Consider the following 23,200-nt stretch of genomic DNA (forward strand, 5'->3'; position numbering starts at 1 on the left):
CGTCTCATCAGCTTTACATTAGAAAAACCCTGAGAAGTGAGATGAAAGTGTGTGTGATTTTTCTTCTACAAAAAATTGTCTGGAATTAAATGCAGCATCTCAAAGAGGCCTACAGAACACTGTTTATAGTGCATGTGGTGTAAATCTACAAAACAACTGAACTGAGTGTGTGTATCTGACAAATTAATTGAATTTCATGTGTGCTCTGCTCTCCTAGGTTTTAGCACTCTGTTGTTGTCACTTACAGTTGAGAATGGATAAGACACAGGGAGCCTATCTCTCTGGTTGGTAGTAAACATTAAGACCTATCACAAGCTTCCAGCGGTTTAGGCAACGCTCCAGCAGATCCAGAAGGCTTCGCCCACACTTTCTCTCTCCCTCTCGCACTTTCTGTGGCGGTAGGCAGGCTTTATTTTCCTCCTGTACTTTTGGCTGGTGCAAAACTGAGGCTCTGGCTCTCCTCTCTTGCTCTCTGTGGGCCTGGGTGCTGGTGGTGCCTGGGGTTCCCACTGCGTGTGCGACAAGGTGCTGAGGGGTGTTGAGGTGGGGGGTTGGTGGTTGTAGGGGGGGCCACAGGAGCGACTGACTGCATACACATCTTGAGTGGAAGCGTAGGTACAGACTGAGGCTGCATGCGGGCTGTTTTAACAGATCAGAGCTAACAGCAGATACCGAGACTTCTTCTGAAGACACTGTGCGACTCCGGACTCAGCCCACCGCCCCCCGCTGGATTCCCGCAGATTCAAAGGAAAAGAAAAACACGTCACGCCACTTCAACAAAGAAATCTTCTCAGCTTGCAGAAAATGGGGGGGAAAAAACTCTTAATCTTGGGTGCCATTTTGAACGGGAAAAATACCAGGGATCTTACACAGGGAAAAATCTAAATAAATCTTCTTTTCAGTTTTGCCAGCAAAAAACTAAAAATCTCATGACTTCGGAAGCAATTTTACTTGAGGAAAAATATTGCTCTCAAAAAGAGAAAAAGGGTGGGGGATATAGAAACTCAAAAATTCCTCTCTTCTCCAAGGCACTTTTACTGCTTTCCTTCACATTAAAATAAATTTATATTTCAAATAATCAATATATACATTATTCTCTTGGCTAAGTCCTTGATGATTATCCCCAATCAGGAAATATATTAAGGAAAAGTCCAAATGGAATTCTTTCCAAACTCCCATGGTTTACGAAGGGGATGCCAGATGGGGCTTTCCTGTGTGTATGAGAACTCTCCTCGATGATCTTGAGGGCCGATGGAACACGCAACAGTTGGGAACGCTCCGGCGGAAAGGGAAGAAACACGGGCTCAGCTTTCCTCAGGCCATACTAACCTTAACAGAGGAAGAGTGGGATGGTGAAGAGTGGGTATCGACTTTTCGCCTTTTGTGATCTGGAAAATATGACCAAGAGGATTAAATTGAGTTCTCATTTCAACATTCAAACTAGTAGCTGTGATTACCCACTGACAATCAGCAGAAACAGTATAAGTGCAGAGCCAGTGTTGGCGGTCAGGTTGCCTACCCCTCTCAGATTCAGCAGATTCAGATCGGGGAACTGGAGACTTGAGGGATCCGGACACAGCACTCCTGTCTCCTCCCTTCTCCTTACTCTGGTCTCCTCCCTTCTCCTTAGTCTTGGACTCCTTGGCTCCAGTGTCGCGCTCCCTGGACAGCTCCTTGGGCTCTCCGTTGCCGGCTTTGGCCTTGTTGTCCTCTTTGTTGCTCTTCTCCTCCGCCTTCTGCTTGTCCCGGTCTGCCTTGGGCGTCTTCTCCTTACCCTCTCGTGGCGCCCGCTCCTCCTTGCCGGCTGCTCCTCTCTCGTCCCTCTGCTTCTCCCGCCGGCTCTCCCCCTTTGTCTCTGGAGTGCTGCCTGGAGTCTTCTCCTTCTTCTCTTTTTTCTCCTTCCCACTCTTTTCTTTGTCATCCCTCTCTTTGATGGCTTTGGTGCTGCGAGGGAAACAGAATGGACATTGTTCAGAGTTCAACATTGACAACATGCAATGATGTGCAGATGAGCAAAAGCCGAGACTGATTCAACTTCCTCTTCCCCTACACTTAGAGGGGAAAAACATCATAGTCCTTCTTTAATACCTGGATAGAATCATTATTTAATACCTGGATATAATTATTATTTAATACCTGGACAGAATCATAGAGTCATTCTTTAATACCTGGATAGAATCATTATTTAATACCTGGATATAATTATTATTTAATACCTGGATAGAATTATAGAGTCATTCTTTAATACCTGGATAGAATCATTATTTAATACCTGGATATAATTATTATTTAATACCTGGATAGAATTATAGAGTCATTCTTTAATACCTGGATAGAATCATTATTTAATACCTGGATATAATTATTATTTAATACCTGGATAGAATTATAGAGTCATTCTTTAATACCTGGATAGAATCATTATTTAATACCTGGATATAATTATTATTTAATACCTGGATTATTATTTAATACCTGGATAGAATTATAGAGTCATTCTTTAATACCTGGATAGAATTATAGAGTCATTCTTTAATACCTGGATATAATTATTATTTAATACCTGGATAGAATTATAGAGTCATTCTTTAATACCTGGATATAATCATTATTTAATACCTGGATATAATTATTATTTAATACCTGGATAGAATCATAGAGTCATTCTTTAATACCTGGATAGAATCATTATTTAATACCTGGATATAATTATTATTTAATACCTGGATAGAATCATAGAGTCATTCTTTAATACCTGGATAGAATCATTATTTAATACCTGGATAGAATCATTATTTAATACCTGGATATAATTATTCATTTAATACCTGGATAGAATTATAGAGTCATTCTTTAATACCTGGATAGAATCATAGTCATTCTTTAATACCTGAATAGAATCATTATTTAATACCTGGATATAATTATTATTTAATACCTGGATAGAATTATAGAGTCATTCTTTAATACCTGGATAGAATCATAGTCATTCTTTAATACCTGAATAGAATCATTATTTAATACCAGGATATAATTATAGAGTCATTCTTTAATACCTGGATAGAATCATTATTTAATACCTGGATATAATTATTATTTAATACCTGGATAGAATTATAGAGTCATTCTTTAATACCTGGATAGAATCATTATTTAATACCTGGATATAATTATTATTTAATACCTGGATAGAATTATAGAGTCATTCTTTAATACCTGGATAGAATCATTATTTAATACCTGGATATAATTATTATTTAATACCTGGATAGAATTATAGAGTCATTCTTTAATACCTGGATAGAATCATAGTCATTCTTTAATACCTGAATAGAATCATTATTTAATACCTGGATATAATTATTATTTAATACCTGGATAGAATTATAGAGTCATTCTTTAATACCTGGATAGAATCATAGTCATTCTTTAATACCTGAATAGAATCATTATTTAATACCAGGATATAATTATTATTTAATACCAGGATAGAATTATTATTTAATACCTGAATAGAATCATAGAGTCATTCTTTAATACCTGGATAGAATCATAGTCATTATTTAATACCTGAATAGAATCATTATTTAATACCTGGATAGAATTATTATTTAATACCTGAATAGAATCATAGAGTCATTATTTAATACCTGGATAGAATCATAGAGTCATTCTTTAATACCTGGATAGAATCATAGAGTCATTCTTTAATACCTGGATAGAATCATAGTCATTCTTTAATACCTGGATAGAATCATAGAGTCCTTCTTTAATACCTGGATAGAATCATAGAGTCATTCTTTAATTCCTGAATAGAATAATAGTCATTCTTTAATACCTGGATAGAATCATAGAGTCCTTTCTTTAATACCTGGATAGAATCATAGAGTCCTTCTTTAATACCTGGATAGAATCATAGAGTCCTTCTTTAATACGTGGATAGAATCATACTTTAATACCTGGATAGAATCATACTTTAATACCTGGATAGAATCATAGAGTCCTTCTTTAATACCTGGATAGAATCATACTTTAATACCTGGATAGAATCATACTTTAATACCTGGATAGAATCATACTTTAATACCTGGATAGAATCATAGAGTCCTTTCTTTAATACCTGGATAGAATCATAGAGTCCTTCTTTAATACCTGGATAGAATCATACTTTAATACCTGGATAGAATCATAGAGTCCTTTCTTTAATACCTGGATAGAATCATAGAGTCCTTCTTTAATACCTGGATAGAATCATACTTTAATACCTGGATAGAATCATACTTTAATACCTGGATAGAATCATAGAGTCCTTTCTTTAATACCTGGATAGAATCATAGAGTCCTTCTTTAATACCTGGATAGAATCATAGAGTCCTTCTTTAATACCTGGATAGAATCATACTTTAATACGTGGATAGAATCATACTTTAATACCTGGATAGAATCATAGAGTCCTTTCTTTAATACCTGGATAGAATCATAGAGTCCTTCTTTAATACCTGGATAGAATCATACTTTAATACCTGGATAGAATCATACTTTAATACCTGGATAGAATCATAGAGTCCTTTCTTTAATACCTGGATAGAATCATAGAGTCCTTCTTTAATACCTGGATAGAATCATACTTTAATACCTGGATAGAATCATACTTTAATACCTGGATAGAATCATACTTTAATACCTGGATAGAATCATAGAGTCCTTTCTTTAATACCTGGATAGAATCATAGAGTCCTTCTTTAATACCTGGATAGAATCATACTTTAATACGTGGATAGAATAATACATGAGGCAAAACTTTAGATGTCTAGACTTTATATGGATGGGTTCTGACTCAGAACTTTAAATACCGTTAATTATCAGGTATCTATCCTATTGAAATATTGAGTTCCATAGTCTGGTTTCTACATCAGAAGTTAATATCTGTAGGAAGATTGTATATGGTGGAGGCAATTAAGCTGGAATGTACTGATTAAAGGAAAGGCAATCACATGTTGGCAGGCACTGATGGAGAGATGTGGTTTAGTGAGGAATGGGGGGCCGAGGTCAGGTCACATTAAGGGAGAAGGAACAGTTTATTGCCCACATCACTTAACTTCCTGCCTAGTAATAAATATGTAATATTTAATGAGAAGGGGGAGACTCCACTCAAATTGGGACATATATATACTACCACTGGTAGGAATATGTCTTTGTCTGTGTAGCTGAATGACCCAATGGGTGAATATACTTGTTTTGAGCTTTACCAACTGTCTGAAATTTTACAAGATTAATTTAGAACCTAACAATATCAACCAGTTAAAAGTGCTGTTAGATTCCAGTCTGGGGATTCAATGACTGACTAATATTCAAACAATTGATTGTTATTCAGCTTGCTTTTTCTTTTCTTAAAAAAACAACAACTTATTAATGAGCAATAGTGTAATAGTTGAGAACAGTAAATAAATATAGTTGTTGGCCTCTGTTGGCTAGCCTCCATGCTTACCTGTTAGGAGCACCATTCCCATTGCTGGTGGTCACTTTGGCCACTGTGCTGTTGGCTTTGTTCACTGGCTTCGCCGTCCCCTGAGATTTATCCTTGGATCGGTCTACCAAAACACAAAACAGCAACAGCATGAACACAATGGTCCTTTCAATAAAACAAATGTCCCCATGCTGATTCAAACTATAACACCTGTCGGGGGGGGGGTTCTAATATTTCCCCTTCAGCTTATCGTGTGACAGAAGGGCAGACCCACTCACCAGCGTCCTCGCAGGCTCCCTCCTCCATCTTGCTGGCGTTGGTGGCAGGCTTGGCTGTGGTGCCAGGGCCGTTCAGCTGGCTGGCAGTGGTGGCGCTACGCACCGGCTGCTCCTTGTGGTGGAACTCATTCTCAGGGACCATGTGCACTTTCCTGCCTTTCAACTGGCCAGAATAGCTGTAAGATGCATGGAGAGTTTACACAAGGTACAGGCAGGGCAATCACACAGCATCACACCCCATTCACATGCCAAACTAAAACTCCCATAGACACACCACAGAAACACAAAACTCCCACCTAGGCAAATAATAAGATAATATCTTTCCACTTTCACACACACAGGGTTTCCGTTCGCCGGTAATGGCCAGCTTTTATCTAATACAAAATTTGAAAACACAATAAATAAAATTGGTGCCAGCCAATTGTCAAAAATAAATAAATAATCCCCTTACAAAATAAAGCTTTTTAGTCTATTAATCGATGGAAATACATTTGACTGGTCATGATTATCGGTCTATAGGTGAATTTGCATAATTTAGTGGAATGAAATTGGCGTGTGTGTACAGTATATTCATAATGTATCTTATCACACGTGTACAGCATACAGATAGAGGCTTTGAGTGGAAATTCTGTCAGACAGCGGAAGAGTTGCTGCTACAGCATCTTGAGGTGCTTTCAAGACAACTAGGAACTCTGGAAAGATATAAGGTCAAATGACGTCAGCAAACTTCAGAAAGTCGGAGCTCAAGAAAGAGGCCCGAGTTGAATGACCGTTCAAATGACCGTTTTATGCTACATCAAACTTCAAAGGCAGGCAGGCTTCCTCAGCGCATCACACACAAATTTGCAATGAGCTGGAGGTAGTATGCATTTTGAAAACATACTTAATTGTTTGAAACCTGAACGTGTTGATATGAGCCATGTCTTACCTCGCTTCAAAGTAGGCTATTAGATCTCCGCTCTTTCTACATTTCAAACAGATATTTTCATCTCTGTCATATGAAACCGCTCACATGTGCAGTGCCCTTTTGACAACAGTGTTTTCCCGCTAATTGCTTTTTAACATCTTTTTATGTAGCCTAGGCCTACTGGTTGTATGAATCTGGGATCTATCGTCCCACAACTGTTACAGAGACTGTTTGGAACTGGCAATTATTTTCTTGACAAGCTGATGAATAAAATAGGTAGCCTAAACTTTTATTCTATAATAGATTGATATAGGCGAATGATTTTGCTGTTTGCTACTCATCTTATTGGCTGATGAAAAGTAATTGCGGGCAGTTATTCTAACATGTTTAAAGTACACATCAGAATTCAGTAAGCAGATCATTGCATCCTTGACTTGCATGTTCTGTTAATATGAATTACCATATTCTAAATGTGATTTCTGTCCTTCTGAGCACTGTCGGTGGAAACCCTAATCAGGTTACACACCCAATGCAAATTAAAATGTTGCCGTCAAATTGCCGGTGCCACATTTTCCAAACACACAGAAATGTACACGGGACCCGTGTGTGTTTCTAAGTGAGGATTTGACAGGTACATGCCATAAAGCTTTGTAGAGGATTGTTTTATCAGTCTCCAGTGCTTTACAGCAGCATCACATGACTAATTGAGTTCCATTAAGCCTCATCCTCTAATACTGACTTCAAGACAAAGTACCTAGATCACTTACCTGATCTCAAAACTCTGTTTAGATAATCCTGTTTAGATTTCCCATTGTAAATAACATCTGGATAAAAGTGTAACTATACCTTCCCTAATGATAATTCATCCAATACCACTTAATCTATATCCCTGTAGTTAAAAGTACACACCTCTATTTAACACCACCCTTTGTGGGTACTAGCTACACAACAAACTGACAAACCTAACAGCAAAATGCATGCCACTTGCACTCCACAATAAACTAAAACCCCACAATGCTAGTGAACGGTCTGACTGTGCTGCACTGGAAACAACATGACTGGTGGACTCTGTGTTACCCCATAGCCAAGGCATAGAGGTCTGGCCTCTTCTCCTTCTCCTCCAGACAGATCTTGTGGACGCGGCACTCCAGCGCCTGGCCCAGGTTCAGCACTTTGGGGTAACAAGGCAGGATCTTGGTCAGCACGATGAGGATGTTCCGGATGTGGGTGTACTCCCCCGTCTCCAAGCAGTGGACTGATGCCTGGAGGGAACAGAAGGAGAGAGGGGTATATTGTTACTGCTGCATCCACTGACCTCTGATTATACTGTACATACAGAGGAGACAGGAGTCGTCATGTTTCAGGAGCTTCTCAGTCAGAGCGGGTACAATTTCCTGCTAGCATTGTCTGTTACGTTTATTTTTCAATTAAAGTATAACATTCTGAACAATGGTAGTAAATGAATTAGCAACAGTCATCAAAATTGTTAAAAGTTTAAAAAAATAATTATAATAAATTCAACAGTTGGACAATGGATGATGATACTGCAAACTTTTAAAATGTTTAAAATCCATTAGATTTTGACTGAATTATAGCACATAAGACATTGTACTGACACAGACAAATAATGAGTTTGGTGGGAATTCATGGTATTCTATTTATTGTCAAATGTCATCTTATTTTTCTTAGAATGCACTCATATATACATTTTCTAATAGTATCAGGATAAAAAAAAATGTGTTAAAATAAAGACAATTATATGTGCCTCATTTTCATAAACACACCGGTTGTATTTACATATATGAAACATTAACATAAAGGGGTGCTATAGGGAGCAACGACCGACAACCTTGCTCCATCTAGGCCTACCTGCACTCACCTGCGGCGTCTAGACTGACTCATTAATTACGGTTGTTAAGGGCTGTGGTAGTCAAGAAATTGTCATGCAAATTTCTAGCGGTCTCACGGTAATTTACAATGAATTAACATAAACATGTTTGGACCACCTTTAAAAATAAATAAATAGGCATATATTTTTTTAACCTTTATTTAACTAGGCAAGTCAGTTAAGAACATTCTTATTTACAATGAAGGCCTAGGAAGAGTGGGTTAACTGCCTTGTTCAGGGGCAGAACGACAGATTTTTACCTTGTCAGCTCGGGGATTCGATCTTGCAACCTTTCAGTTAATGGTCCAACGCTCCAACCACTGGGCTACCTTCCTAGTCCAACGTTCCAACCACTAGGCTACCTGCCTAGTCCAACGCTCCAATCACTAGGCTACCTGCCTAGTCCAACGCTCCAACCACTAGGCTACCTGCCTAGTCCAACGTTCCAACCACTAGGCTACCTGCCTAGTCCAACGTTCCAACCACTAGGCTACCTGCCTAGTCCAACGCTCCAACCACTAGGTTACCTGCCTAGTCCAACGCTCCAACCACTAGGCTACCTACCCAGTCCAACACTCCAACCACTAGGTTACCTGCCTAGTCCAACGCTCCAACCACTAGGCTACCTGCCTAGTCCAACGCTCCAACCACTAGGTTACCTGCCTAGTCCAACGCTCCAACCACTAGGCTACCTACCTAGTCCAACGCTCCAACCACTAGGCTACCTGCCTAGTCCAACGCTCCAACCACTAGGCTACCTACCCAGTCCAACGCTCCAACCACTAGGTTACCTGCCTAGTCCAACGCTCCAACCACTAGGCTGCCTGCCTAGTCCAACGCTCCACCCATTAGGTTACCTGCCTAGTCCAACGCTCCAACCACTAGGCTACCTACCTAGTCCAACGCTCCAACCACTAGGTTACCTGCCTAGTCCAACGCTCCAACCACTAGGTTACGTGCCTAGTCCAACGCTCCAACCACTAGGTTACCTGCCTAGTCCAACGCTCCAACCACTAGGTTACCTACCTAGTCCAACACTCCAACCACTAGGTTACCTGCCTAGTCCAACACTCCAACCACTAGGTTACCTGCCTAGTCCAACGCTCCAAAAAAAGTGGAATAAATCCATTTAATATAGCCACACAATATTTAGTTGTGATAGACCTATAAACTTGGGAATGTCTTAGAAATGAAAACATAAGGGCTGCACGATGCAACTTGATAATGATGATTTGGAAAAAGTTGCAATAAAAGGGATGCACTCTGCTCCTTCCAGTGGGGGGAGAGAGACAACTGCATTGCTGCTTGTATAGCAAGAAAGTTACAGGGTATCGACTCAATGGAAGACAGAATTAAAAAATGAAATGAGAAAGAAAAGCTACAACAACCAAAAGCCAACAGGTAGGCTGCTATTTACACTACAATCTGAGGAGTTGTGTAGACTCACTTTACGACGGTGAGAAGCACAGTAACGGGATGGCTAGCCTCAATTAGCTAGCTTCTCTCGGGTTTGATACAGTCAAGACGATATCATAACCGCCATCGATAAGGGACATTACTGTGCAGCTGTATTCATCGACCTGGCAAAGGCTTCCGACTCTGTCAATCACCACATTCTTATCAGCGGAATCAAAAGCCTTAGTTTCTAAAATGATTGCCTCGCCTGGTTCACCAACTACTTCTCTGATAGAGTTCAGTCTGTCAAATCGGAGGGCCAGTTGTCCGAACCTCTGGCAGTCTCTATGGGGCTGTCACAGGGTTCAATTCTCGGGCAGACTCTCTTCTTTGTATACATCAATGATGTCGCTCTTGCTGCTGGTGATTCTCTGATCCACCTCTACGCAGACAATACCATTCTGTATACTTCTGGCCCTTGTTTGGACATTGTGTTAACTAACCTCCAGATGATCTTCAATGCCATAAAACCCTCCTTCCGTGGCCTCCAAATGCTCTTAAATGCAAGTAAAACTAAATGCATGCTCTTCAACCGATCGCTGCCCGCACCTGCCCGCCCGTCCAGCATCACTACTCTGGACGGTTCTGACTTAGAATATGTGGACAACTACAAATACCTAGGTGTCTAGTTAGACTGTAAACTCTCCTTCCAGACTCGCATAAAGCATCTCCAATCCAAAATTAAATCTAGAATTGGCTTCCTATTTCGCAACAAAGCGTCCTTCACTTACCCTCGTAAAACTGACCATCCTAGCGATCCTCAACTTTGGCGATGTCATTTACAAAACAGCCTCCAACACTCTACTCAACAAATTGGATGCAGTCTATCACAGTGCCATCCGTTTTGTCAAAGCCCCATATACTACCCACCACTGCGACCTGTACACTCTCATTGGCTGGCCCTCGCTTCATACTCGTCGCCAAACCCACAGGCTCCAGGTCATCTACAAGTCTATGCTAGGTAAAGCCCCGCCTTATCTCAGCTCACTGGTCACCATAGCAGCACCCACCCGTAGCACGCGCTCCCGCAGGTATCTCTCACTGGTCACCCCCAAAGCCAATTCTTCCTTTGGCCGCCTTTCCTTCCAGTTCTCTGCTGTCAATGACTGGAACGAACTGCCAAAAAATACTGAAGCTGGAGACTCATATCTCCCTCACTAGCTTTAAGCACCAGATGTCAGAGCAGCTCACAGCACCTGTACATAGCCCATCTGTAAATAGCCCATCCAACTACCTCATCCCCATACTGTATTTATTTACCTGGCTCCTTTGCACCCCAGTATCTCTACTTGCACATTAAACTTCTGCACATCTAACAATCCAGTGTTTAATTGCTATATTGTAATTACTTCACCACCATGGCCTCTGTATTGCCTTTACCTCCCTTATCTTACCTCATTTGCACACAATGTATATATAATTTTTTCTACTTTATTATTAACTGTATGTTTGTTTATTCCATGTGTAACTCTGTGTTGTTGTATGTGTGAAACTGCTTTGCTTTATCTTGGCCAGGTCGCAAATGTAAATGAGAACTTGTTCTCAACTAGCCTACCTGGTTAAATAAAGGTGATTTAAAAAATAATAATAAATAAAAGACAGGTACTATGTAATCGGATGGGATGATAAATAACTAGCAAGAAGTTAGTTTAGTGCGAGATTAATGGTTACGGTCTCTCCCTCCGAGTCTCAAAGCCAATTTATGCTTGCTCCGGAATTGCAAACCGGAGGCTCCGTACGGAGGGTTTGATGCAATTGTGGTGCCTCCGGAGGCTTGCAGAGGACAAATCGAGCTCTGTAAGGCATCACCTTATGCCTCCCAAATTCAATCATGAAGTGATTAGAGAGTGATTAAAGGGCCAATAGAGTGCTGAGTACCAGGCCATTAGCAAGTTTATTAGGCTACTCATCAGGGCCATTAGCAAGTTTGTTTAGGCTACTCATCAGGGCCATGAGCAAGTTTGTTAGGCTACTCATCAGGGCCATAAGCAAGCTTGTTCGGCTACTCATCAGGGCCATTAGCAAGTTTGTTAAGCTACTCATCAGGGCCATTAGCAAGTTTGTTAGGCTACTCCTCAGGGCCATAAGCAAGTTTGTTAGGCTACTCATCAGGGCTATTCATTTGCACAGTTTTGGATTGGGATTACCTTGACCAATGGTCACAGGGAATTTGACTGTGGTCATGACTCGTGACTGCCAGTGTTGCAGTAATACAGTCACCGCATCAGCACTACTGTTGTCACCTTCTGTTGTATAACACAAGTGTTTCAATAGCAGGGTACCCTCAGATTAAAAATCAACAGGCTTGGCTCTAGATTACACCCATCTATGCATACTTTACATTGTGAGATCAGACATAAGGTAGCCTAGGGTGGTAGGTAGCCTAGCGGTTAAGAGCGTTGAGCCAGTAACTGAAAGGTCCCCCTTGCCGGCAAGGTAGAAAAATCTGGCGTTCTGCCCTTGAGCAAGGCAGTTAACCTCCAACAACTGCGCCCTGGGAGCCGATGACATGGACGTCGATTGAGGCAGCTCCCTGCACCTCTCTGATTCAGAGGGGTTGGGTTGAATGCATTCCGTTGTACAACTGACTAGGTATCCCCCTTTCCCTTGATAATATCACTATAATCCAAGTGTTCATATTCAAAGTTGCTTTCATTTCTGCGCACCTAACTTGTAAACATGTCAACTGTATTAAATTTGTATTTTTTTCAATTCCACAATAAATTAACAGCCATCAAAATAAAGTGATCTTTCTTGTGATGTAATTGTCGACACAATGTGTTAAATCCCAGACAAAGCTTCAGCATTCTTATAGATGCTACAGAAAGACAAGGCATTCCATTGAGCCCATTTCAGCCATCACCAGCATGTGTTTGACAGGTCATTACAAACATTTTGGAGATCGTAACGTTAACGGGAAAAAGCGACAGGCACAAGCAAGAGTATGAAAGAGTCGTAGGAGTAAAATGAAAGCAATCAATCCAGCAAGATTTAGGTGACAAGTGGATTTTGCACCGCTCAAACACAGTAAAAAGACAGGTTCACAGGTTGGAGGGGCATGCGTGTTGCTAAATAAAAAGCCGTTAATAAGACAAATAGACCAGGGTTGACTTCTTCAGAAGGCTTTGAAACAAAAGGAGGAACTCACTTTAGTCAGCTTGTAGTGCCATTTGTGCACCACGTGTCTGAAGTTCTCATAGTCCAGCTGGTCGGCTTTGTTCCCTCCGTCGAAGCCTGTGGCTCTGAAGATGGTCAGGAAGCCTGGGTAGTTACCACACTCCTTGAAGGGGGGACAACACACAGACAAGATGAAGAGTGGACAACACACAGACAAGATGAAGTGTTAACAATGGTTACATTTGCATTGTACAGCTTCCACACTTGTGTGAATGTTAGTAATATCAGTAGATAATGTTGCCCAGCCTCAAATCAACTCCTAGCCCCTAGGAGGCCGATACCCTATGCACTTGAGATCTGAGAAGGTGTAGTGTGTGTGTGTGTGTGTGTGTGTGTGTGTGTGTGAGAGAGAGGTGTGTAGTGGGTACCTTCTCGTAGACAGCACGGTCGCTGTGCCAGCGGGTCACAGTCTCCAGCATGCAGCACAGGAAACGTCCGTAGCGCCGCGACTCGTTCTCTGTGCAGCTGGCCACCGTGTAGATGATGTCAGAGAACACCTGCAGAGAAGACCACGCAACACAGTTAGGAGGTCAGGACAGAGTAATGAAGTGCTGAAAATCCCATGGTATAATAACACGTGACAACCTGAGACAGTAGAGGGCAAAGAGGCAGAAAGAGGACAGATGTCTCACCCGGTCATAGCAGAGCAGGGTGCAGAAGTTGGGGGTCTTCTGCTGGTGCACCAGCTCCACAAAGCGGGCGCAGTACACAGCGTCGATGGCAGAGAAGATACAGCGAGGGAACAGACACAGCTGCAGGAACTTAGTGATGGTCTCATTCTTGGTGGATTCTGAACGAGGGAGAAAATAGAGGGAGGGAGAGAGGAAAATTATTTATAAAAAGGAGGATGGGAGAAGAACAGAAGAACAGTGAATTAGAATTGCAGTCATGACTCCCATGACTCATCTTTTGAGTCACTAATTCTTCAAACAAGATTTGAGAAGGCTCAAACACACACTCATTTAAAATGTAATTAGCTTGGGTTAGCTGCACAAAGATATTGTTAAATATGACAGACGTGTTTGTTAATGAAATGGTAGAGTTGACAGCTGCCAATAACCCACATCCACCAAAACAGACTATGGCGAAATATCATCAAACAACTCCATATTAATGTAATTACTTCGGTCATGGTTATGCTTGTTAACGGGGCTAAAACAAACAAGATGAGGCTGGTTTTGAGGCACCCCCCTGGGAGCTGACGGGGCTTAGCAGTTCTGTGGTGTTACGGTCTCAACAACAGAGCCTGCTCTAATGGGAAAAGGAGGCTGGGTGAGGGAGGGTCTTCTGGGATGAGTGCTGTGAGGGGCAGTAAGCAGTGTGCGCTTGAGTGAGTGAGTGAGTGAGTGAGTGAGTGAGTGAGTGAGTGAGTGAGTGAGTGAGACTATCTTACTGGCGAGGAGCCAGTTGTCTTTCTCCAGTTTGAGGCGGTGCAGGACCCTCTGGACGTGCTCCAGCTGCTTCTTCTCCTCCTCCTGCAGCTTGTCCTGTAGGGCCGTGCAGCGCTCCTTCTCCTTTTTCTTCTTGTTCATGGGCTGCAGACAGACAGCAGACAGACAGACAGGCTGCTGTTTAGATGGGGTGAACACATACACAGAGAGAACACTAATAACAACTTGAAGCTGAAGCACAATACAATTATAGTGCAATTACCATAACTCTCCAAGTCAAGTGATAATTGGAGACCATTGCAATTCCACCACAATGAACTGTGTGACTGTGTTTGGAGGGCATTTAATGTGCTGTTGATGAGGGCGAGATTAACTGGAAGATGAGAAAATTCTCTGTGTGCTGCAGTATTGTCATCAAGGGGTCTGATAGATTCCTGGGGTCCTGTTCATTAGGCACCAAACAGAAGAAAACGGACTGAAACAGGGAGGGACTACTTGGACTTGTCCACTACATGGTTAAATAAGAAATGCTAATTTACATTTTCCGTAGCAAAATCTTTTCAGCTGTTTTCCATTGTGTGCTCTAAATGAACACACCCCTGACGATGTGACTCACCACATCAGGGTTCTCCTCGATGGTCTTGACCTGGACCTGGAGCTTCTTCACCTCGCGGTCGTAGGCGTTGTGTGGCACGGCCAGGTCGTACATGGTCAGCGACCAGAAGGTGGCGTAGAACTGGGGTCGGAGGTCGTCCCAGACGCGGGGCGGGTGCAGGGACACCACAGCCTCATGCACCGGCGACATCACCAGCTCGCACGCAGCCACATACTTATGGACCTTCTGCTGCTGCCGGTTGCTCTTCTCCGCTTTCTTCAGCTCATCATACTTAGACTGGGGAGAGGCGGGGACAGTCAGTTACGGTCTCCTTTACATGGTAAGATTCACAAACGGATTGATATACAATATGTTTCAGTATAGGAGATTATACAGTCTGGTTCTCCCTGGCTGTGAGAGCAGCAGCCTGAATCAGCCTGATCTGTGGTTCTGTATTATACATGACTCCCAGCAGGACAGTGGGTCTGATGTGTTCCCAGACACACAACCTGACTGAGTTGGTCCCCTCATGAGGAATGTGTGTCAGATGTGATTGTTCAGATGGCGTGACCATGTCGTGTGACGACAGCAGAGGGGGAACTCAGCATGTTTCACGCCCGGCCAGGACGACAGTAAATCGGGTTACACAGCACATGGGAGGAGGGCGTCTGTCGCTCTCTGGAACTAAACCATTCTTCTACCAGGACACTACGTGGCCAGTGATCTCAAAGCATTACAGTTCACATCAATTCAAGGTTGTAGTCGTATGAGTTTCTATAGAATTTATTTGTAGTGTCCTGGATACATATACTCACTGCGGATGTATCCATTGGTCATACTGTACAAGCTAAAGGTGAACTACCAGAGGGCAGGAGACTACTCACCAGGATCTGATGTCCGTACATTGGGCGTGAGAGGAAGAAGGCAGCGTCGTGGGGGGTGTGAAACTGGTTGCACAGGATGTCAATGGAGGGAACACGCTTGATGTAGTCCTCAGTACTCAGGTTGGACGCCAGGAAGCCACCAAACTGGACCAGGGTGTCGTGACACTGTAGCCAGGGGACATGGCGGAGAGTCAGTGTGTCCAGAATGGCACCCTAATCCTTCTTTAGTGCACTACTTTTGACAAGGGCCATGGCCTCTGGTTGAAAGTAGTGCTCTATATAGGAAATAAGGTTCTATTTTTGACACATCCCAGGAAGTTCATTGTCCCTTATTACACAGCCATGTCCGTGTGTTATTAATCTCACATTTCCTTATTTGTTTAAGGACACAACCCGGGTCATTAAAACCATCCATCAATGTGGCCCAATACGGCACACAGAGGCAATTGTGTGAGATTATCGACGAGGAAAGCTCACAGCTTCCAGGCAACTTGGGGGAATTAAACTAAACATAAATTGTCAGCTGTGTAATGTTTAAGAAATGTAGTAATGAGGAAAAAGGAGAACTCCATTCCCCTGATGTAGCTTATGGACAAGAAGTTACCTACCCTCTGCGGGTTATGAGTTCATACCTGGTCGTAGAGCTTTCCCACCAGTTTGAGGTGTTTCTCGCCCCCCTCTAGAAAGACCACCCCGTTGCGTTGCTGGGCCATGAGGAGACAGAGGGGCAGAGCCAGCTCATGGTCCAACAGGGCATCCTTTAGACGCTGGGACGACTTCTTAGTGTTACGGATCTGACCAAAGTAACCACCCTGGGGACAGAAAGAAAATAAAATTTAACTTTTTCAAGTCATGCTTAGCAATAGCCAACTAATATAATGTGCCTCAGCTTTGAGCTGGTCATGATGTATAGTTTCAACGTTTAAGTCAGACTAAATATGGCCCAGTACCTCAGCTTTGAGCTGGTCATGATGTATAGTTTCAACGTTTAAGTCAGACTAAATATGGCCCAGTACCTCAGCTTTGAGCTGGTCATGGTGTATAGTTTCAACGTTTAAGTCAGACTAAAGATGGCCCAGTACCTCAGCTTTGAGCTGCTCCCCTCCAGTCATAGCCTCCATCTGCTCTGATGTCATCTCATCCGTGATCTCGATGCCGGCCATCTTCTGCACCACCTCTTTTAGAATCAGCAGGTCAAAACTGCAGTGGGGGGGGGAAACACAACAGAAGTATATTTGTGAATGCGGACAAACAAATAATATGTGCACATACACAAAAATAAACGTGTCAACAACCATCGTTGGGCGAAAACAAATCGTAGGAGTAGCTAAGGACAGCACACTAATAATAGTAGATTCCAGCAAATCGACATAATTTATTCCCTTCCATGCTGTTTCATGGGCACTATGGCAGAGTGCCACCTCTATTTACTTCCCCTGCATTCCTGGCCCTGGAGAAGGACTGATCTGAACTGATGGGAGTGAGGGAGGGAGGGATGGAGGGAGGGAGGGAAAGTTGCCATGAAGCCCAGTGTGATTCACTACCTGCTGACTCCAGCCATTACAGGGAGACCAGGGCTGTGATAATTACCCTCCCCCTTCCTCTATGGGTGCCCAAACACCCACACAGTCAGCAGCCTCCTCATCATCAACACCACATTACTCAGCAGCTCTGCCCAGGCCAGGGCCCTGCAGGGAGGCACAACAACAGCCAAGGCCCCTCTCTCTAAGCCCAGAGACTAGCCAGACAGAGACGGAGGGGACCCAGTTGACTGACTACGAACAACAAACTCCATCACTATGAATCACATCAGAGCCAGCAAGTCAATGAGGTGGCTGTCTGCCTGATGAGGAGTTATTCTTACCTCTTCCCTGCTTTCAGCGTATTGGTCACATACTGGAGGAGGCCGGCCAACTCGATTGGGTATTTCCTGAAAACAGCTCCACACAGACTAGCCAGGCCTGGATAGGAGACAGGAGAAAGGTCAGCAGTCCATTAGTTAGCAAGCAAGCAGACATATGTTGCATAAACACAGTCAACTAGAGTTGTACTGGGATGGACCTACATGGAACAAAAGCACACCCTAATGCACCTTCGACAATAAAGCTGATTTGTGACATCAGGGTCATGTTCGGTAGGACACACTGTAGTGAAACATTTTGTACCGTAAAACGAAAATCTGTGTTCTTATTGGACAAATTCAGGTGTTACCTCCCTTTGTCACACCATTTCTAAATATTTTGTCCTGAACACAACCCAAGTCAAACACTCCCCCCAAATTGCTGTAGTAGCGAACTCACTCTGAAGCCAGGAGGATATCGTAGTGTCGTCATGTTTCATCTTCTCTTTCTCTGGATTGGCCAGCGCTTCAATAATGCAATCTATTGTCAATGAGTTAAGGTGCACAACACGGCAAGTCTTAATACACTCTGACTGCTATGGCTGGACTAAAGCATTCCAAATACATAGTTAAACAAAGTACTGAATGTGTAGAAATACATTAGTCACAAAATGGCAGAGTAAGGATACAGGCCATGACATCATAGTTGAGTGAGGTGAGGTACTTGAGGGAGTCTACCACTGGACCGATGAGGTTGTCATACCACTGGATCTGAGACAGGATCTGAGAGAGGAACAATAATACAACACAGACCAGAGTGAGGCTCTCTCCACTAGCCTACCTATTGTTCCTGCAGTAAGGAGGATTCACCACCTTCATCAAATGTTTCCATCATTTATCTGCAGAATCGCCAAAAAGCCTACCTGTATGCAAATTAGGGAGACAAATGACCAATTCAATAGGCTACTGACGAGTCACTCACTTTAACGTCACTGTCTGGCAAGTCCTGATGGGACTTCAAAGCGAAAATATAATATAAACAAGATCTTTAGTTTACTTGTCCAGGCGCGATAGCATGGACTTAACTAGGTTGTATGATTTATGAATGGCAAGGATATAAGGGATCGACTTTATTCAGTCGGTTCAACAGCTTTTAGAAACTAGTCAAGCTTGCTATTTGTCAATCACAGCACAGTAAATTGCCTATGCGCCACCACTCTGTAGCTGCATGTGAAACAAACCAGGGTCCAATGTTACATTTTTTCCTCGCTGGCCCGATTGGGCCAGTTGGCCAAGAACTCTGCTGGCCCGAACAGAATATCTACTGGTCCAGACATGGTGTAGTTCTTCAATGCATTGCAGTTATGCAGGGCTAATAGATTGGCATGCGTTCTCCCTATATTCAGCTATTAATGGACTTATTTTGGTTGTTTTGCATTTATGTACGTATTAAAAAGCTGTGTAATATAATTTAGCTTTGCAAGTCATTATTCTATTCTTTAGAAACAAAAATGAATGCAATGCAATTCTAAAGGATGTTGTTTTGAGATTTTAAAATAGGACGCTGCCCCTGAAAGACAAACGTTCCAAAAGAGATCGGCTAGCCAAGATAAATGCCAGGTGTCTTTTTGTTTCCTAGTATGTTTACTTTTGTAAATCACTTTGCCTAAAATAAATACGTTTAGCGAGTAGATTGCTATTGCTAAGAACTCTTCAGCAACCGCACGACTATATATAAAACAGTTCAAATCTGAGGCCCCCGCCAGACCCTAACCCGCGAATATAGAAAATGCGCTGTAGGCTACAGTCAGAGGGCGGAACGAGTTTGACAGGGGTGCATGTTTTTTGTGTGCCTATTTTCGATATATTTCTGCTTATAATTTCCGATATTTTGGTAAGCTATGTGTTAGTCAACTTGTCTATAATTAGATATATGCAGCTTCTCTTCTGTCATTATATGTTGCTCTAGATCAGCTATTCCCAAACTGGGATACGCACAACGCCGTCAGGGGTACACCAAATAAAAACGTGATCCAAATGCGATTCTCTTCACATTTTCAAACAGTAGATTTACATTTTCCAACGGGGCTATACATTTGGATGAGGTTTTTATCTCGCCTCGTAGCCTCGTTTCACCGCCAAAAATAAAATTAAACCATCTAGTGTTCAGCGAAATAACAACACAATGTCAAATACAGGTAGCCTAGTCAAATAATTAACATCCAATCACATTAACCGTTACTCTCTCATGGGAAACCTTCACTCTCGCACAGACATTTTAGAAACATGACACTTCGAAAAATAAGCCACAGGAGTTTGAGAGAATAAGACAACTTTTGAGTAGTACGGCATGAATAAAATCAACAGATACCATTAATAAGAAGGGGCTAGAAGAGTCTTATATGGGAAGCTACTGAGTGGCTAGGACAGACAAGTGTGGTGGATGAATCAGAATTAGTTGGGTAACATAAATAAGTTGTTTTATTTACATAATATGCTTATGTAAATACTCATCATTAGAATGTTTCCCTTTGGACTAAAGGGTTGGCAGTTGCACGTATCCCTTCTCAGCAGCTAGGGCTCAGTCCTTTGGGGCCCAGAGAGGGTAGTGGTCAGGCGTGTCTTCATATGTGAATATATCTGTTAAACCATCTGGTGCTATGCAGAATATCAGAAGGGGAGGAGGACAGAATGGACCATTGTCTTCACCTATTCTTAAACCATGTGAAGGGATGGCGTGATTAACAGGGGGAACAAATTAATTGTCTCCACAATGTCTGTATGCCAGTCACTCCCTCCTTTTCCCATTGGGGGGGTATGGCAGTGTCTGGAACCATTGTATGTCCCCTCTGGGTGGCAGCGTAGCCTAGTGGTTAGAGCGTTGGACTAGTAACCGGAAGGTTGCGAGTTCAAACCCCCGAGCTGACAAGGTACAAATCTGTCATTCTGCCCCTGAACAGGCAGTTGACCAACTGTTCCCAGGCCGTCATTGAAAATAAGAATGTGTTCTTAACTGACTTGCCTGGTTAAATAAAGGTAAAATAAAATAAAATAAAAAAATTAAACTTGAGATGGGAGTATCTAGAGTTGACAATTGATATATACCATTGGATGAGTTCATGTTCATTTGTACTATGAAGTACCAGGAACGAGATTAGAACCTAGTCTTAGAGAGCAAACTGAACGATAATTTATTGCTAATGCTATCTGGCTATGGGAGTAAAAGCTGGCTATCTCAAGTAAAAGGACCTTTGTGAAGAGTTCCTAAGATCTGTGGTTCGTCATGTAAGTTGAGAGGGGTGTATCTTGGCTATAAAAGATCTTTGTATTCTTATGTAGGGACTCTCAGAATTCATTATAGACACTGAATTGATCTGAGAGTCAAAGGGCTATTGTGAAGCTCATTAAAGATGAAGTTTAAGTAGAACTCTGACTGGTGTGTGGTTTGTAACTCTCCTCATTTGGTAATACAGGAAATTGCTATGATACAAGCCCCATACTATTGTGGAGGACTTAATTATTCCTGCTTCTGCGGATTTGGCTCGGGCATTACTGGGGGAAAAGGCCACAAAAAATATACAGACAATGCCTTCATCAAACAAACACTGTTTCACAACGCATCAGTGACAGTAGGTGAATAGAAGATCATAACATTTTTGAGAATACATACATAGTCAAAGAGGATGGTGGGGTTGCTATGGCTCAGCTTGCCTATCTGCCGCCCAGATGGTTTCACATTCTCTTTGGTCAATCGCCTGGAAAGAAAGAAAGAAACAAAACAAACAAAGAAACAAACAAAGAAAAGAAGCAAAGAAGGAAGGAAAGAAAGAAGGAGGAAAGGAAAGAATGGAAGGAAAGAAAAAAGAAAGGAGCAATTTAACACATTTATTGAAGTATCTTGCAAATATACATGAGGGTAGGCTTATCAAGCTAAGCGTCAGTACAGAGACAAAGTAGAATCTCAATTCAACGGCTCAGACACAAGAGGCATGTGGCAGGGTCTACAGTCAATCACGGACTACAAGAAGAAACCCAGCCCAGCCACGGACCAGGATGTCTTGCTCCCAGGCAGACTAAATAACTTTTTTGCCCGCTTTGAGGACAATACAGTGCCACTGACACGGCCTGCAACGAAAACATGCGGTCTCTCCTTCACTGCAGCCGAGATGAGTAAGACATTTAAACGTGTTAACCCTCGCAAGGCTGCAGGCCCAGACGGCATCCCCAGCCGCGCCCTCAGAGCATGCGCAGACCAGCTGGCCGGTGTGTTTACGGACATATTCAATCAATCCCTATATCAGTCTGCTGTTCCCACATGCTTCAAGAGGGCCACCATTGTTCCTGTTCCCAAGAAAGCTAAGGTAACTGAGCTAAACGACTACCGCCCCGTAGCACTCACTTCCGTCATCATGAAGTGTTTTGAGAGACTAGTCAAGGACCATATCACCTCCACCCTACCTGACACCCTAGACCCACTCCAATTTGCTTACCGCCCAAATAGGTCCACAGACGACGCAATCTCAACCACACTGCCCTAACCCACCTGGACAAGAGGAATACCTATGTGGGAATGCTGTTCATCGACTACAGCTTGGCATTCAACACCATAGTACCCTCCAAGCTCGTCATCAAGCTCGAGACCCTGGGTCTCGACCCCGCCCTGTGCAACTGGGTACTGGACTTCCTGACGGGCCGCCCCCAGGTGGTGAGGGTAGGCAACAACATCTCCTCCCCGCTGATCCTCAACACGGGGGCCCCACAAGGGTGCGTTCTGAGCCCTCTCCTGTACTCCCTGTTCACCCACGACTGCGTGGCCACGCACGCCTCCAACTCAATCATCAAGTTTGCGGACGACACAACAGTGGTAGGCTTGATTACCAACAACGACGAGACGGCCTACAGAGAGGAGGTGAGGGCCCTCGGAGTGTGGTGTCAGGAAAATAACCTCACACTCAACGTCAACAAAACTAAGGAGATGATTGTGGACTTCAGGAAACAGCAGAGGGAACACCCCCCTATCCACATCGATGGAACAGTAGTGGAGAGGGTAGAAAGTTTTAAGTTCCTCGGCATACACATCACAGACAAACTGAATTGGTCCACTCACACTGACAACCTCAGGAGGCTGAAGAAATTCGGCTTGTCACCAAAAGCACTCACAAACTTCTACAGATGCACAATTGAGAGCATCCTGGCGGGCTGTATCACCGCCTGGTACGGCAACTGCTCTGCCCTCAACCGTAAGGCTCTCCAGAGGGTAGTGAGGTCTGCACAACGCATCACCGGGGGCAAACTACCTGCCCTCCAGGACACCTACA

The 23,200-nt window shown here is 43.0% G+C and overlaps 1 protein-coding gene across 4 annotated transcripts in view; it reads right to left on the reverse strand.

The window, feature by feature from the left end:
* Window positions 1-23,200, reverse strand: part of LOC118390195 (THO complex subunit 2-like) — a 70,363-nt gene that overhangs the window by 12,669 nt on the left and 34,494 nt on the right. For all 4 annotated transcript variants that reach the window (XM_035780521.2, XM_035780520.2, XM_035780519.2 and 1 more), the window contains exons 16-32: window positions 21,553-21,637; window positions 18,572-18,665; window positions 18,343-18,423; window positions 17,907-18,003; window positions 17,125-17,242; window positions 16,675-16,854; window positions 16,043-16,207; window positions 15,180-15,455; window positions 14,566-14,707; window positions 13,805-13,962; window positions 13,541-13,669; window positions 13,144-13,275; window positions 7,730-7,914; window positions 5,746-5,921; window positions 5,489-5,591; window positions 1,520-1,944; window positions 1,330-1,388 (exon numbers count right to left, since the gene is read on the reverse strand). In XM_035780521.2, coding sequence (XP_035636414.1) covers window positions 1,330-1,388; window positions 1,520-1,944; window positions 5,489-5,591; window positions 5,746-5,921; window positions 7,730-7,914; window positions 13,144-13,275; window positions 13,541-13,669; window positions 13,805-13,962; window positions 14,566-14,707; window positions 15,180-15,455; window positions 16,043-16,207; window positions 16,675-16,854; window positions 17,125-17,242; window positions 17,907-18,003; window positions 18,343-18,423; window positions 18,572-18,665; window positions 21,553-21,637 — 2,605 coding nt within the window. The remainder of the gene's footprint in view (window positions 1-1,329; window positions 1,389-1,519; window positions 1,945-5,488; window positions 5,592-5,745; window positions 5,922-7,729; window positions 7,915-13,143; window positions 13,276-13,540; window positions 13,670-13,804; window positions 13,963-14,565; window positions 14,708-15,179; window positions 15,456-16,042; window positions 16,208-16,674; window positions 16,855-17,124; window positions 17,243-17,906; window positions 18,004-18,342; window positions 18,424-18,571; window positions 18,666-21,552; window positions 21,638-23,200) is intronic.

This window comes from Oncorhynchus keta, chromosome 11 (genome assembly GCF_023373465.1).
Source record: "Oncorhynchus keta strain PuntledgeMale-10-30-2019 chromosome 11, Oket_V2, whole genome shotgun sequence".
In the NCBI taxonomy this organism is placed as follows: domain Eukaryota; kingdom Metazoa; phylum Chordata; class Actinopteri; order Salmoniformes; family Salmonidae; genus Oncorhynchus; species Oncorhynchus keta.